At 42.3% G+C, this 14928-nt stretch overlaps 1 protein-coding gene across 7 annotated transcripts in view; it reads left to right on the plus strand.

Annotated features, from left to right (window-relative positions):
- Positions 1-11477, plus strand: part of LOC308386270 (uncharacterized protein) — an 84468-nt gene extending 72991 nt beyond the window's left edge. For 4 of the 7 annotated variants that reach the window (XM_080865687.1, XM_080865692.1, XM_080865688.1 and 1 more), the window contains 17 exons: positions 2175-2279; positions 2659-2763; positions 2926-3033; positions 3854-3964; positions 4451-4567; positions 4646-4756; positions 4867-4971; positions 5065-5169; positions 5778-5882; positions 6089-6181; positions 6523-6615; positions 7402-7506; positions 7952-8129; positions 8731-8823; positions 10114-10233; positions 10503-10633; positions 10741-11477. In XM_080865687.1, the coding sequence (XP_080721813.1) occupies positions 2175-2279; positions 2659-2763; positions 2926-3033; positions 3854-3964; positions 4451-4567; positions 4646-4756; positions 4867-4971; positions 5065-5169; positions 5778-5882; positions 6089-6181; positions 6523-6615; positions 7402-7506; positions 7952-8129; positions 8731-8823; positions 10114-10233; positions 10503-10633; positions 10741-10917 (1962 nt within the window). In that variant the 3' untranslated portion in view covers positions 10918-11477. Of the gene's footprint in view, positions 1-2174; positions 2280-2658; positions 2764-2925; positions 3034-3853; positions 3965-4450; positions 4568-4645; positions 4757-4866; positions 4972-5064; positions 5170-5777; positions 5883-6088; positions 6182-6522; positions 6616-7401; positions 7648-7951; positions 8130-8730; positions 8824-10113; positions 10234-10502; positions 10634-10740 lie in introns of those variants that run through there. The other 3 variants (XM_080865689.1, XM_080865690.1, XM_080865691.1) reach the window with 3 other exon arrangements.
- Positions 11478-14928: the final 3451 nt, after the last annotated feature.

The raw sequence follows: 14928 nt of genomic DNA on the forward strand, positions 1-14928 counted from the left end.
CACACACACACTCACGAAAAATTCAGTCTGTTGTGTGGGCGTAACCATGGCAACCTTTCTAAGGCAAATGGAGAGGGATTGTGGGATGAAAGCTGGAGAAGTTGAAGAGGTTACACACACACATGCTGGTCTATCTGCAGTTGTGAGGACATTTATTGATATAAGCATTCCTCTTTCTCTCGCTCTGAACACCATCATCACTATTAAATATTAAACAAATCTAAGCCAAATATGAGCCCAGCTCTAACATGAAACCTAAAACTACATCTGAACCTCGGGCAGCCCCCTGGAGTTCAGATGTCTTTACAAAGTCACCATAAATTTCACTCCAAACAAACAAAAAGAGAAAATAAGAGCTGAACAGTGAAAAGAAGCACCATACAAGCACAAATAGACACACACACAGAGGCAGCCGTTTTCGTCCACTCACTGCCCACACAGCTGCAGGAAAGAGCCTCCCCACTTCACCGCATTACATAACAGCTTGTTGTGTTGAACGCTGCCCGGCGTTCAGGAGTGCTGCACGTTCACACAGTGCTGCATTTTTAGAAAAGCCTCTCTTTGAGACTCAGCATCATGATACATAGGCGGATCTCTGAATGCAGGTTTTTAGTAGAAGAGCTTGTTGAAAAGGGGGCTGAAACTGGAACCGATTTTGGCAACACAACTGAAGAAAACATCAAAGTAAGGTGTTATATGTGGAACTCAAAGGGAAATTTCTGTTTTTTTAATACTTCTCACACTTTGCTGTTTCTGCAGACGGTAGAAAATGTGGCTCGTGTGATGTTCTGACCCTGAGATTGGGTTTGCTGTTTGAACAGCATGATGATGAACTGAAGCCAGAACATCTTTACTTGGCAGAGAAAGAAGAGAGCTTTACAATGACTGACCCTGATGGACATTAATGTCTGTAAAATGTCTGCTCATCTTTAACCTTTAACCAGGAAACATAATCACCACACGTCACTCTGAATCACTGTGATGCTGGATCCGTTTTGGATACCAAAGGCCCCAGTAGTTCTCGAGCACAATGGCACAGTGATTTTTTTTAACCCTCTCAGGCTCAAATGAAACTTTTTGTTGCTAATGCACAACCAAGTCCTGCAGTGGTGCTTCTGAGAAAAAAAACTCAGAAAATATGTATGTGGGGTAATCAGGTTGTTAGTTTTTAACTGCTGCAAATCGGCAACGCCTGCCTTGAGAGGGTTAAACATATGCAAACATGGAAACATGGTATATAAGGTGGAACCAGAGTTTGTACTCACCTAACAAACCACCTCGGCCACCTTGTTCAGCACAGCCTGAGGCACCTTTCTGTCTTCTTTGGATATTTCTGAATTTTGTTCCCTCGCTACTTCAATAATGTGGAGTTTCAAAGGTCAGTGTTTAAAAAAAAAATCTGAAAATGGTCAGATACAAAGACTGAAAATGAGTGAAAAAAACCTGTTTTGAACGTTTGGAGAGCTCATTACAAGAAAGTCTGGCTCCTCAAAGAAAAAAAACGAGGTGTGGATTGAGACCTTTACACAATAAAACATCTTTGGGAACGTTTTTTATCCCACCTTCTGCAGATTTATGACTAATAACAGTCCCCTTACTCTTATTTTGATAGTTGAGCTACAGCTAACCAGCTGTAAACAAGGCCTGGCCTTTCACGTCGTGCTTCTTTACTATGGTCTGCAGAGTCACTGTGATGGTGGACCTCCGGATGATTAATCTGCTTCTCCAGAAAGAACCTCGTCCATGTTTAGACTTAAACATTTCTATAGCGCGAGGTTCAGTTAGCTTTGTGAAAAAAGTAGCTGGTAGAAATACCCTCAAAAGAGCTACTTCTTACTTTCTTTGAGATTTGTATTTGACATTTCAGAGCACTTTGTCAGTTGTACTTGAGTAAAGACGTTGCATCTGTACTTCAACTTTTACTAGAGTGTTTTTTAACACAAGTATCTGCACTTCTTAAGTACAGAATGTCTGTACTTCTGCCACCTCTGGCAGAGCATCACTTAAAGCTGCACAGATAAGTGAGTAAAACCAGAGTGAACGGGAACAAATAAATCTCTTTGTTTTGTGATTGCCAACCTCGCCATTCCTTAAAGGAATCACATGTGCCCTGAAATCATTTTAAAACCCCTGGAAAACCTTGAGTGCTGATATGCATTTTTCCTGTCTTCCAGGTGAAATATAAAACCAACCAGAACCAGAAACCAGACGGTTCTTCCGACCTCCCGAACCTCCTGCAGCTGGAGCACGCCCTGCACGCCACCAAGCTTCAGAGCAATGTAAGCCACATGCTGTTAGACAATAATTCAATATGTTAGACTGTCAGAGAAAAACTAGCTGTTTCATAGAATAATAACAAAGATTATTATTTTTATTAAAGTGCTACGATGCAGCCTTCAAAATAAAAGTCTCTGCAAAGCCCATGCGGATGTTGCAGGAGTTAATAAAGAGTTTAACATCTGCTACCGACACACAATTACAATAACAGTCCTGCATTGTGCTCGTGTGTCTTTATTTATTTTATTTTAGTTCGTTGAGTGAGGACGTTGTTGGACTGGACTCGGGCTTATTCAGCCAGCCTTCTGCTTGTTGAATAAGCCTGTGCTTATATAAATAGTCATCTTGTATAATAGTGTGTGTTTGTGTATATGTGATCAGGTAGAGTATAAGAAGAAGTACGAGCAGACGAAGGCTCATTACCACACAGCTCTGCACACGGCTGAACAGCTCCACCACAAGGAGAACGCAGTGCTGCACAGCCAGGTACACACACACACACACACACACACACACACACACACACACACACACACACACACACACACACACACACACACACAAGCAAAAGCTTTCATTGTCTGATAATTTCTAAACTTTACATTGTGTAAGTGCGTCTGATGGGTTTGTGTGCTTTGTTGTCTTCAGGTCAAGTACAGAGAGGAGTATGAGAAGAACAAAGGTCGCTCCCTGATGGAGTTCGGAGACACTCAGACCTACAAGGTGTCCAAGGAAGCACAGAAGATGCAAAGCGAGGTGAAACGTCTCTGCAGCTCTGACAGAAACAGACTTTATGTGTTTCTTTAGCTTTACACTCCAGTCAGAAGTTTCACTCTGAGCTTTGGATCCAGCAGATGAAGACTTCAGGTTTGGCGTGTTGTGCGTCTTTGGTTGTAACTTTTAAACTTTTTATGTGACATGTAGCAAATAATCCAAACAATATTTTGGCCTGCAGACTGGAGTGAATGAGTTTGGAGAAATTAAAGTGTTTTTATTTGCACAGAACACAGCGAGCATATATCTTCACTGCCTATTATAGAACTTTGAACACTGATTTCACAGCTGAGAAAATCTAAACCTAAAATAAATCATAACTCATATAATAATACGACTCCAGAAGGGGCTTAAATCAAGGAAAGCTATCATATTGTTTAAAACAGAGTTTAAAGTGTATGAGTGTCGTACAGAGAGAGTTCACAGCACAGCCACAGGTTATTAACGCTCTGCTCGCATCATGAACGATGCTGCAGCGTGGTGTCACTTCTTTTTCTGTCAATCGTTAACAACATGAAAACAAATCTGTTGTATTTTAGAGAAGCTGAGATCAGTGTGTGCCACCTGCTGTGGATCTGTGCCCCACAGTTTGACCAGTTAGACTCCAAATCAGCCGCTGAAGGAAACACCAGTGAAGCTCGGGCACGATGAAGCGATCGTACTTTTGTGGGGGTTTACAATTATTGGTTGTACAAGTATGAGGGTTATCGTGCACCTGTGCCTTAAAAAGCTACAAATATTAATGCTGATCACGTCTATCTGTGTGTCGTTGTTCTCTCACTGTGCTGTGTGTCTCTTACAGAAGGAATATCGGAAGGACTATGAGGAGCAGATGAAGGGCAAAGCCTTGGTGGACATCGACCAGACGCCTGGATACCTGACAGCGCGCCATGCTAGCAGCCTGCTGAGCGAGGTGACGTAGCCTCAGAGGGATGAACTATTTAAAGCCACGTTAGAGGTTTGATCAAGCTGTGCTCAAACCTGGAAGAGCAGATAATCCACTGATTTCCAACATCTTTTGGCTTGTGAAGCACTTGTGTTGTGGATTTTGGTGATTGTTCCTTTTTCTGGTTTTTTCTTTTCATGTCTTTTATTATCTGAACGATTGAAAGACAAAATCAGTGAACCCACATATATTTGTTTTAAAGAGTTTTAATAAGAGGAGGAGCTAAATGTATAGAGTATTTTGCTTATTTAAACAATATATGGCAGATTCTAAGGAGAGAAGCAAAGAAATCAACACATTTTTAATCTATTTATGTGAAATGAAGCACTTCACAAAGAAAAAGAACAAACATTTGGCTTTAATCAATCAAGCATTACTTTTAAAAAAATCATTTACGTTTTCATTTTTAGTTTCCCTGTTTTTGCTCTTTTTTTTTTCGCCCTTTCCTTGCAGAAAGAGTACAAGAGGGACCTGGAGCAGGAGGTGAAGGGGCGGGGCTTATCTGGTGTTGGTCTTGAAGAGACACCTGAGCTGCTGAGGGTCAGAAAAGCCAATCAGATACTGAACCAGGTAAACTAAAAACACACAGATTTCTGAAAGGTGTAAGTGGCCTGATCTGAACTGGAGTTCCAACTGTGGTGTTCACAGAAGGAGTACCGCAAAGATCTGCAGAGGGAGATTGTGGGGAAAGGCATGGAGCTGAGTGCTGATGTGCTGGAGATGCAAAGAGCCAAGAGAGCCTCACAGATCCAGAGCCAGGTTTGTGTCACCGGATTAAAGTAAATGGAAGTTCTTTCTCGGACATCTTATTCTTATAAAACATGCAGCCTGCGAACATTGAGCTGATGGTTTCTGTCTGCCTGATGCAGAAGTCGTACAAGCAGACGGAGCAGCTCAGAGAACACTCATACGGGTCGGTTACAGACACTCCTGAGCTGCTGCACGCCTCCTACCTCAAAGACGTCTACAGCCAGGTCTGTGTGTTAAAACAAGATGCTTTAAGTGAAACGACAAGTTCATCCCTCCAATCTAACCCCCCCCACCTCCCCCGCCCCCCCTCTCTGTAGAAGAAGTATAAAGACGAGGCGGAGCGACTGAAGGGACGCTACAGTCTGGTTTCTGAGACCCCCGAGATGGAGAGGGTCAAAGCCAACCAGAGACACATCAGCTCTGTGAGTGCTCGGTGTCCCCACCATCTGTTCACTGTATTCCTGTTAATTATGATCGGCTAAAAGCTTTGAAGTTTTAGTTCCTGTGATTTTTATGTAACTTCAGGACAATGAAACAGTGTAGTAAATGCACAAGATTGTTGTCATTTTTAATCTACTTTTTATTATTTTTATTGTTGTTCATAATAACGTTTTCTTCTCATTTTAGTAATGATGACTTGGTGAGCACATGTTATTCTCTAAAAATGAAATTCATGAGTCATAAGCACAAATGTTTAGATCCGAGACTGCAGGCTTTGGGCACGTACACAGTAAAGTCTGTTCTTCGGTATTTTTCTATAAAAATCTTACACTACTGCCACAAACACCAAGAACAAAGTGTGCAAACGTAGGAACAGACATTGCATTTTCAGTCTACATTGATTGTATTGCTGCTATTTCAGAGATAAAACAATTCTTCGTTTTCAGGACTGGGATGAAGTTTATTAGCAAAGTTTTGCAGGGTCATTGTAGTCAGCAGTCACAGGCGGTGATATGTCTAAAAGGTTATACGACATAACTCTAAAGTGTTATTTACACACTTGTTACAGCAGCGTTTTCTTTCCTTTTAGCTGCGATACTGCTGGGACTCAAAGATGATGAGAAACCTGACGTCATCGGTCACAGAGACGCCAGAGATCGTCCTCGCCAGAGAGAACGCCAAGAAGATCAGTGACGTACGTTTATGGTTGGAATCAACAAACTTGTTTACTTGCTTCAGAAAAACAGTTTGCTTTTTTTATATGAGTGAATGTTAAGCTCAGAGAATCAATCTTCAGAACACTGAAGTAAAGTGTGTTTTTGAGTGGGAGTGGAGTTTAAGTAACCGCCACCAACAAGCAGCCTTTATAGCAGCAGATGACTCACCTCCAGCTCTGTTCAGGTCCGGTACAGGGAGGAGGTGGGTTGTGGCACCGCAGTCATGGACACACCTGAGATGGAGCGAGTCCGACGTAACCAGGAGAACATCAGCTCAGTGAGTACGCAGACAGCGGCCTCACAAAGTGAGCAGGGCAGCAGTCAGCGAGTCGTGAGGTTCGTTTGCACGGTCATGATGTGGGGATGAGGAGTGTGAGGACCGAGTGTGGCTCTGGGGCAGGAAGTCAGAGTGTGAGCGAGTCAGCTAATAGAACAGAACAATCATACATTCAGAGAGTGTCTCAAACACACTAACTACATGTTGGAGTCAGTGCTGGCTGACTGACAGCTTGTCCACTGCTTGAGTTAAATAAGCAGCTAATAACAGTAATAGTTTAGCACCACCTGATCTGGCTAACCTGATGACACCTGACCTGACATTTCTGATTTTGCCACCAGGTCAAATACAAGCAGAGTGCAGTGAAGGCCACCAGCGTTGGAGTGACTCCAGAGCTGGAGAGAGTCAAGCAAAACCAGGAGAACATCAGCTCGGCAAGACACACACACACACGCACGCGCACACACACACACACACACACACTCCTCGTGCCTATGGTACGACAACTTTTCTCGTGCCTATGGTACGACAACTTTTCTTCGTGCCCCTGGTACACCGCTCAGAAACACTTTGCCACACACACACACGCACGCGCACACAGACACACACACACACACACTCCTCGTGCCTATGGTACGACAACTTTTCTCGTGCCTATGGTACGACAACTTTTCTTCGTGCCCCTGGTACACCGCTCAGAAACACTTTGCCACACACACACACGCACGCGCACGCACGCACGCACACACACGCACACACGCACACACACACACACACGCACACACACGCACGCACAAACCAAAACAAACCCTCAGTCAGTTCCTCCAAAGTGTAGATTATCTGAAGCGTCCTGGTTGTAGTGGGAAGGAGGCAGACGGTGTGTTAGTGATCGATCTGAATCACACAAACGTTTTATTTGCCACCACCACACTCAAATTGTCTCTTCAACTGCTCGCTGAGGTCAGAGGTTTTTGATAGGACGCACTTCAATCAGAGGACAGCTGATGAATGAAAGAAGAGCAGAAGTGATGACCGGGCCAAAGTGTGCAGGGAGTGAAGTAGAGAGGAATTTTACTCTGAAGGTTCTGAAACATAAATCTGCAACAAACTCAGACACACACACAAGTAAGTAATACAGTATTATCTGTATCTGTAATGTGTGTGTGTGTGTGTGTGTGTGTGTGTGTGTGTGTGTGTGTGTGTGTGTGTGTGTTAAATAGGTGAAGTACCAGCGCGGGCTGCAGGAGGTGAGGGGGCGGAGCTGCAATGAGCTGGACACACCTGAGTACAGACGTGTCAGGAAGACACAGGACTCGGTCTCCATGGTAGCAGCCTGGTTGCTGTGGTTCCCACCTGTGCAGTGGGAGGAGCTAACACAAGTGATGAGTGACGTGGCACCAAGCGTGGGACCGCAGCACGGATACTAACAAACACCAACAAGCTGACAGCACGGAGGACAGAGCAGTGTGTGTGTGTGTGTGTGTGTGTGTGTGTGTGTGTGTGTGTGTGTGTGTGTGCAAGTGACCTTAATGAGTGTGGTGTGTGTCCACAAATAAAGATTTAAAAACACTCCCTGTGTGTGTTTGTTCACTTGCTCACTGACTACATGCATCCTGACCTGTGTGTGTGTGTGTGTGTGTGTGTGTGTGTGTGTGTGTGTGTGTGTGTGTGTGTGTGTGTGTGTGTGTGTGTGTGTGTTGTGCTGTCTAACACTAGACTGTGTTTAAACTGTGTCTCAGTCACTGACACTGACTCCTCTGCTCTTCACAGGCAAAGTACCACGAGGACTTTGAGCGGGCGCGCGGTCGAGGCTTCACGCCGGGGTTGGACGATCCCAGCATGGAGCGCTACCAGAGAGCCAATCAGATGATGGGAGAGGCGGGCTACAACAAAGGCATGCACCACCAGGTGACAGAGATGGACAGACGACCAGGAGGCATCATCGTAGGTTAGTGAAAGAGCCTGTGTGTGTTAAGGATTCAGCGGTTGGTGTGTCTGCTGGCTGCTGTGTGGTATTGCACCAAGAAAGGGATTGGCCAGCAGAGTCACATGACACAATCATCTGATGTTGTTTAGTTGTTGAATTCTTTATTCTTCTTAGCTCTAACTGTGAACTTTGGACCTATAAAGAATGTGATGCTTCATCAATAACTTTTGTCTCCTGTAGTTTCTGTTATGTGTTATTCATATAGTGTTTCACAATAAAAGCCTCCACATGAAGCCAAAGACCCCTGAAATAACAGCAAGGTTTAGGTCTGGACCAGGTGGTTGATGTGCTGAGTCTGGTTTAAGTATTATTTTATGGTAAAGTGGAGCCACTTTCCGCTTTGTTACTTTCTTTTCATAGTTTGTTTTTTAAGTGAACAGATGAGCTGTGATTTGGATTTTTTTTTTTTTACTTCAGCCCTCTGAGTTTATATCTGTTACGGTCAAGAACAAAGTCAGAGAAACGTCAGTTCAAATGAAGTCATGGAATATTTATCAACTTAATAATGTTGGATTGTTTCAGTCACTGCTTCTGTCCAAATCTTGTTCCCTCCTGTCTGAAGACCTGAAGGTGTGGAGGGCAGACCCAGGCTCCATCTTTGACTTTGACCCTCTTGAGGACAACATTCAGTCCAAAAGCCTCCGCAGGATGTCTGGTAGCTCTGGATCCTCAAGAAATGTTTTCAAACTAAAATATTTTGCATATTTGCATACATCTCTCATGACCCCTCATGACCCTGGTTTTACTATTAATGATTTTTAAAGTCACATTACCCTTTTACACACTAATAAACATGTTCACAAATTATTTTCCAGCCTGCTGTGTGCAAGTTTGATCCTCAGTTCACACTCTTGCATTGATCAAGTTGAAAGTTCTGCCTTTACTTTAAAAAAAATCCTTATTATCATAAAGGTCCTTTTTTAAATGTCTTTGTTTGTGACGTTAAAATAAAATAAAAATACTAAAACTGTCAACAGTCACACTGTAAGTCCAAGATTTAGAGATATTAACTGGAAATATGCTCTTGTGTAATACCAGTCTGAACCACAAGATGGCGCATTCAGCCTTTGTAGTACTCAATATAATATGTGTATATATATTTATATCATTTCATTTACCATAATTTTTAGTAGCCTGAAGACCTAAACATTACATTAAATTAGTTTGAAGTCATCTTCAGCAACACAAAATTATTTAAAATGGTAAAATGGCCTGTATTTGTATAGTGCTTTACACATGCAGTCATCCACCCGTTCACACACACATTCACACACTGGTGATGGCAGCTACATTGTAGCCACAGCCACCCAGATCCAGGTCCCTGACAGAAGCACCTAAAAGTAAGTCCAGCTGCCTTCAACTCAAGCTTTCCAGAGTTTAAACAAAAAATACATTTAAGCAAGAGTCTGGTTATAGTTAGTACCAGCACGTTGATCCTGTTAGCCAACATCCTGACTGAAGCTTTGCCGTTGCCATGTTGTGCAAAATGCAGTGGATAAAATCCAAGTAAATATAGTTGATGGAAATGCAACTAACACCCAAACATTTCAGTTTACTGAAATAAAAACATGTCTAAAAAGCAGCTAAATGGAAAAATAATGTGTGCTTATGAAACCAAATGAAAATGTAATTTGGGTGAAATTTGGTTCGCGCAACAAACATAAGGAAACATTTTTTGCATGTAGCGTTTTATTACTAGAATCATATGTGACGGTGTTGACACTGTATGCTGAAATAAGTAACCCCCCCTCTGGAAACTAACTGAAACTAAACTGAATTAAAAATAGCAAAAAAAGAAAACTAACAGAACCATAAGTTATAATTTGAAATAGCTGATATGCTCATGCTGTTACGCACTGTGTTTGTTCTTATTAGAGATGTTTTCTTTGTTTTTCCTGTTGTTACTTCTGTCCCGCGCTGCCCTCCGGTGGTGGCCGGCTGTTAGAGCGAGCTGACCGCAGGCTGAGCAGGCAGCACTCCCAGCAGTCGCTCACCCTCAGCCAGGCTCAGTCTGTCAGCTCGCTGACCTCTGACCTCTGGGACCGCAGCAGCGCTGAAACTCCGGGTATCTTTCCTCCTCGGTTTTGTTTCCTCCTCACAGCAGGGTGAACGCATGGGCCGACTTATGTTTCCCGTCTCTGATCCACAGATTAAACTAACTCACTGTCTCCTCGCAGCATTGTGCATGAAGGTCACTGTGGGGGTTTTATTGTTAACATTTCACAAAGAGTTTCACAGCAACAGAGGCAGAGTTTTCCAAGAAAGCAGAACAGAGTTTTCAACTTATTTGCTCTCACGCCTCTCTCTCTCTGTGTTTCTGTGTCTCTCACCCAGCTCCTGTGCTCCCTGGAGCGTACCATCAGGGCGTCCAGATGCAGCAGCAGCAGCAGTATCACGGCTACATGCATCAGACCAGCATGTCATCTGTCAGATCTGTCACCTCTCCTCCACACTCAGGCACCATGGTACACTCTTCTGAAACAAAGTTTTTTTTGGTCTAAATTTAAAGGGTTTTTTTCCCTGAGAACAAAATCCCTGAAACCCTGAAATCTGTGTCTCGGTCTTTTTGCAGCGTGTTTACCGTGCGCTGTATGACTACGTGGCTCAAGATCACGATGAGGTCTCATTCAGGGACGGCGACGTCATCATCAACGCTCAGCCCATCGACGAGGGCTGGATGTACGGCACCGTGCAGAGAACCGGCAAGTCCGGCATGCTGCCGGCAAACTACGTGGAGTGTTGCAACTAAAGCGGAGAGGAAGACGAGTTTGTGAGAGAGAGGGCCTGAAATTCACAGTTACATCCACCTTCAGCGTTATAAAAGCAGCTGGTGATGTTCTTTGCATTTCAGGGCTCATTTACATTTTCAGTGTTATGGGAAACGAGAAAGACAGGTGATAGATTGTTAGACTGTTCTGGTCAATTTTTAAAACAGGAAATTATGTTTAAAAAAATAAGTTTAATGGGTTTTAATTAGACGTGATGGATTACAAAGCTGCAGCTTCTTTGAGAATAAACACATCTGCTCAACAGCCAATCAAAGAGCAGTTTCTGCACTTAAAGGTGAAGGAAACTGACCAGGATGCAGTGCAGCGGAGCAGGGTGCGCTATGATTAAAGAGGGCTGTCTGAATGCTTGGGGAAGCCTTTCCTGTATCTGATGGACACAGATACGTCTATCAGGTCCATCGCTTATTGGAAAATACATCTACTTCAGCTCCATTCAGGCCTTTTCTACAGTATCTCCAAAATTATTCTTCTTGTTATGTAAAATTAGCATTTATGTTAAAAAAAAAGAATCTACACAAAATATTATGAAGCACTGTCCAGAAATATGTGCAAAGTCATGGAAATCAATTTCACTTTTTTTTGACACAGATCTTAAATTATTACATTGAACACAAATCTGTAAACTCCTGGAGTTTCATCCATGTCCGTCCGAAAGCAGCTGCAGAATCAGCATCAGTAGTAACCTCGAGGCTCTGGTCACGTCTCAAAGTTACTGTATATGGTTTGAAACAGAGTGAAAGTGCGCCGAACGAAAGGTTTGGGATCTGAGCTGGAAATGAACCACAAGCAGCTTCATGGTTCTTCTTTAGGTGGCACTGAAATATATATTTTTTAATTTAGGCATTAAAAGTTTAAGAATCTATTGGGCAGAACTGTCTGGTGTAAAAAAAAAAAAATAGATAGATAAACCTTTGTAGTTTTACACTGAGCGCTGCAATGCACTGAACATCATGAGCCGGTGATATCAGGTAATAATTGACCTGAAGGGGAATTTTCTTTTGATGAGCGGTGGATGAAGAGAAAAAAGCAGATGGAGGGATAAATCTAGCATGCTGTCATGTTTTATGAGAATATAGAAGTAGAGGAGCGAACGACAGAAGGATGCATGAAGAGAAGCAGTGAGAGAGACTAGAAACAAGTAACGTGTAACTTTTTAATCACCTGTGACAAACTAGAAGAGGAAATGAAGAAGGAATGAGCAGGATTAATCTAGTTTATAATACAACAGGAATTCAGACAAGACTCCTAAACTGCAGCTCTGGGTGTGGTCTGTGTTTTTAATACTGCCAACAACGCCCAGGAAAAGACCACAAAGCCTCGTTTCAGCTCCACATGTCGATTAATCCACAACAAATTCACTGTAATCTCACTACATCCACATAAAAGACTCATAAATGTTTCATACTTCAAATGAACATGTGATAAGCCGAATCAAAGTTCTTGTTCATTGTTGAAAACTGCTAATTAGACTCATAACTCATGATATAAGTCACTGCTTGGCAAATAATCCTAACAGGCACTGCAGTCAGCTCACATCGACACGCTGCAGAGGAGATGCTCCTTAAACATAAAGGCAAACAAATCTGAGAAAGGTTCTTACTCGGGTCATTCTTTAAATATTCAGATTACATTTGTGACTTTTACCTACTATGAAATGTTTCCGTTCTACAGTTTGCATTTTTAATTTGCATTTTTTTCCAAAATGTTTTAAGTTTAAAAGACTTTAAATAACAGAACAAACTAAAAAAAGATTAAGTTGATTATTCCACCCTCACAAGACAAAATCCCAGATAAACAAAAACAGATCAATAAAAAAGTCCAGCAGGTCCAACAGTGGCTGCTCCATCGGCAGGTTTCTCCACCCTCAACCAAATTTCCTCTCATCAGACGCGGTGTCCCTGTGCTCTGATCAAACTCACTCACTACTAGAGATGGACCGATCCGATATTACGTATCGGTCCGATACTGACCTAAATTACTGGATCGGATATCGGAGAAAAATAAAAAATGTAATCCGATCCATTAAATATCACGAAAGCACCTCACAAAACTTGCAACACGCCGTAACTCGCCTCAGAACGTCGGAGCAGTATGCATCACGTGATAGAGCAGCTGTGGCATGCGGGACCTGTCGGTGGTCTGGATAGCATTTGGAGCTTCGCTAGCAACCTGGCATTTCATCTCCGACAAAGTTATCCCCGAGAGAAGTAAAGCAAGTGTGTAAGTCCATCTCTGAATGTTTGTAAAGCATTCCCACGTTAAGCTTAACGAGCGACTGCCTCTCGCTCTCCGGCTGCTACTTCAATCGTGAAACTGCTTAAATCAGCTGATCGGCTTTTCTGTCGCGAGTCCGTGTCTCTTGTTTGTTTTTGGCCCACTTTGCGCCAGAAAGAGCAAACCAGCGGCTGAACAACAGCAGCACGTTTAAGCTTGATAAGCTGTTGTTACAATTTATTTAATATTACTTTCTACACCAGGATCTTTTTCTACGTAGCTGACGCTGGTAACTGTGCAGGGGCGGATCTAGCAAAGTTTAGCCAGGGGGGCCGATAGGGCATTAACTGGGAAAAGGGGGCACAAAGACATACTTTTCTTTCTTATTCTCATTTAAAATGTCAAGCTTTTAATAAATAATTATCTGACACCCAAAGTTTTAATTTGATGTAAAATGAATAGAAGTCAATTACTGTATATAGTGACTATTAAGTCTAATATATATACCCTAGTAAGCTATAGTACATTTTCCTTTGGGAAGGTACAATCTGTGCAGTCTGCAATTTTGTTGAAGAAAGATGTTGAATCTATTTAATATTTCTTGAAAAATAATTGATTTCTGTGCATTTTTTTTCACACTGAATCAAATTAAGGTTGATTACGTCGATTAAGCATCATGAGGTGGAGCGTGAGGGGTGGTTCCCTATTTTTTATTTATTTATTTTTGTTGTTGCTGGGAGTTGGAACCCTATTAGTTAGGTTGCTTAATATTTACGCTAAGTACTCTTTAAAATACCAGAATAGGGAGGATGGTGTAGGTTTAAGTTTATTAGATTGATCAGTATTGCTGAACTATGAAATATTTTTTTTGTATACAGGTATAACAGAATAGCTTTAGTGTAGTTGTTGTTTTAAACTTGAGTATGAACTTGCAGACTTGCAAAATGCAGCAAGATATTTTAAAAAACAGTTTTGTTGATTAAAAAACACTATATCGGATTCATATCGGTATCGGCAGATATCCAAATTTATGATATCGGTATCGGTATCGGACATAAAAAAGTGGTATCGTGCCATCTCTACTCACTACAGAGTGGATCTGATGGATTTCCTGTTCTTATTGAATTCGTGTTCAGATGTGAGAAAGACAGTTTTAGTTTTTATTCTTTAAAATAAAAGGAAAATGCTGCCTACAGCTTCCCCCGTATTCAGAAGGCTCCCCACAGCAGGTAGCGGGTTTGTTTGGAGGGTTTTCCTGGTTTTGTGTCTGTGGCTGGAGTTGAACTGGGGATCTTTTTAACTGCTTCACTCTGGCACCACCAGAATAAAGAATACAAATGAAAACTGAATTCAAATGTTGGCGTAATGCAAATTTGATATGATGTCAACAAGTACAACGAGTTGTCCTGTTTTAGGACCATTATTAAGATGCATAGAAGAATAAGTGCTGTAAGACCTCTTACAGTCAGCAGGTGCTCATCAGGGAGCGACACCCATGAAACAGACCCCCTATTATCTGCGCACTGAGGTCTGAGGGACCTCCCAGGACCTCCCTGACACTATTTTCCATATTCCAGATATCTCTTGATCTCTAATGTCGAACACGACCTGCTCCAGAGCAGGTCTGTGGTTCTGAAAAGCCAGGATTAAACCAAAGTTACCTGGACGAGCCCAAATACTGCTCTGTCAGCCATCGATGCCAGTAATGAAACAAATATGGTCACATGCTGACACGTTTATGTGATCTGAAGGGAATC

Source organism: Rhamphochromis sp. 'chilingali' (genome assembly GCF_963969265.1).
Source record: "Rhamphochromis sp. 'chilingali' genome assembly, chromosome: 18".
In the NCBI taxonomy this organism is placed as follows: Eukaryota; Metazoa; Chordata; class Actinopteri; order Cichliformes; family Cichlidae; genus Rhamphochromis; species Rhamphochromis sp. 'chilingali'.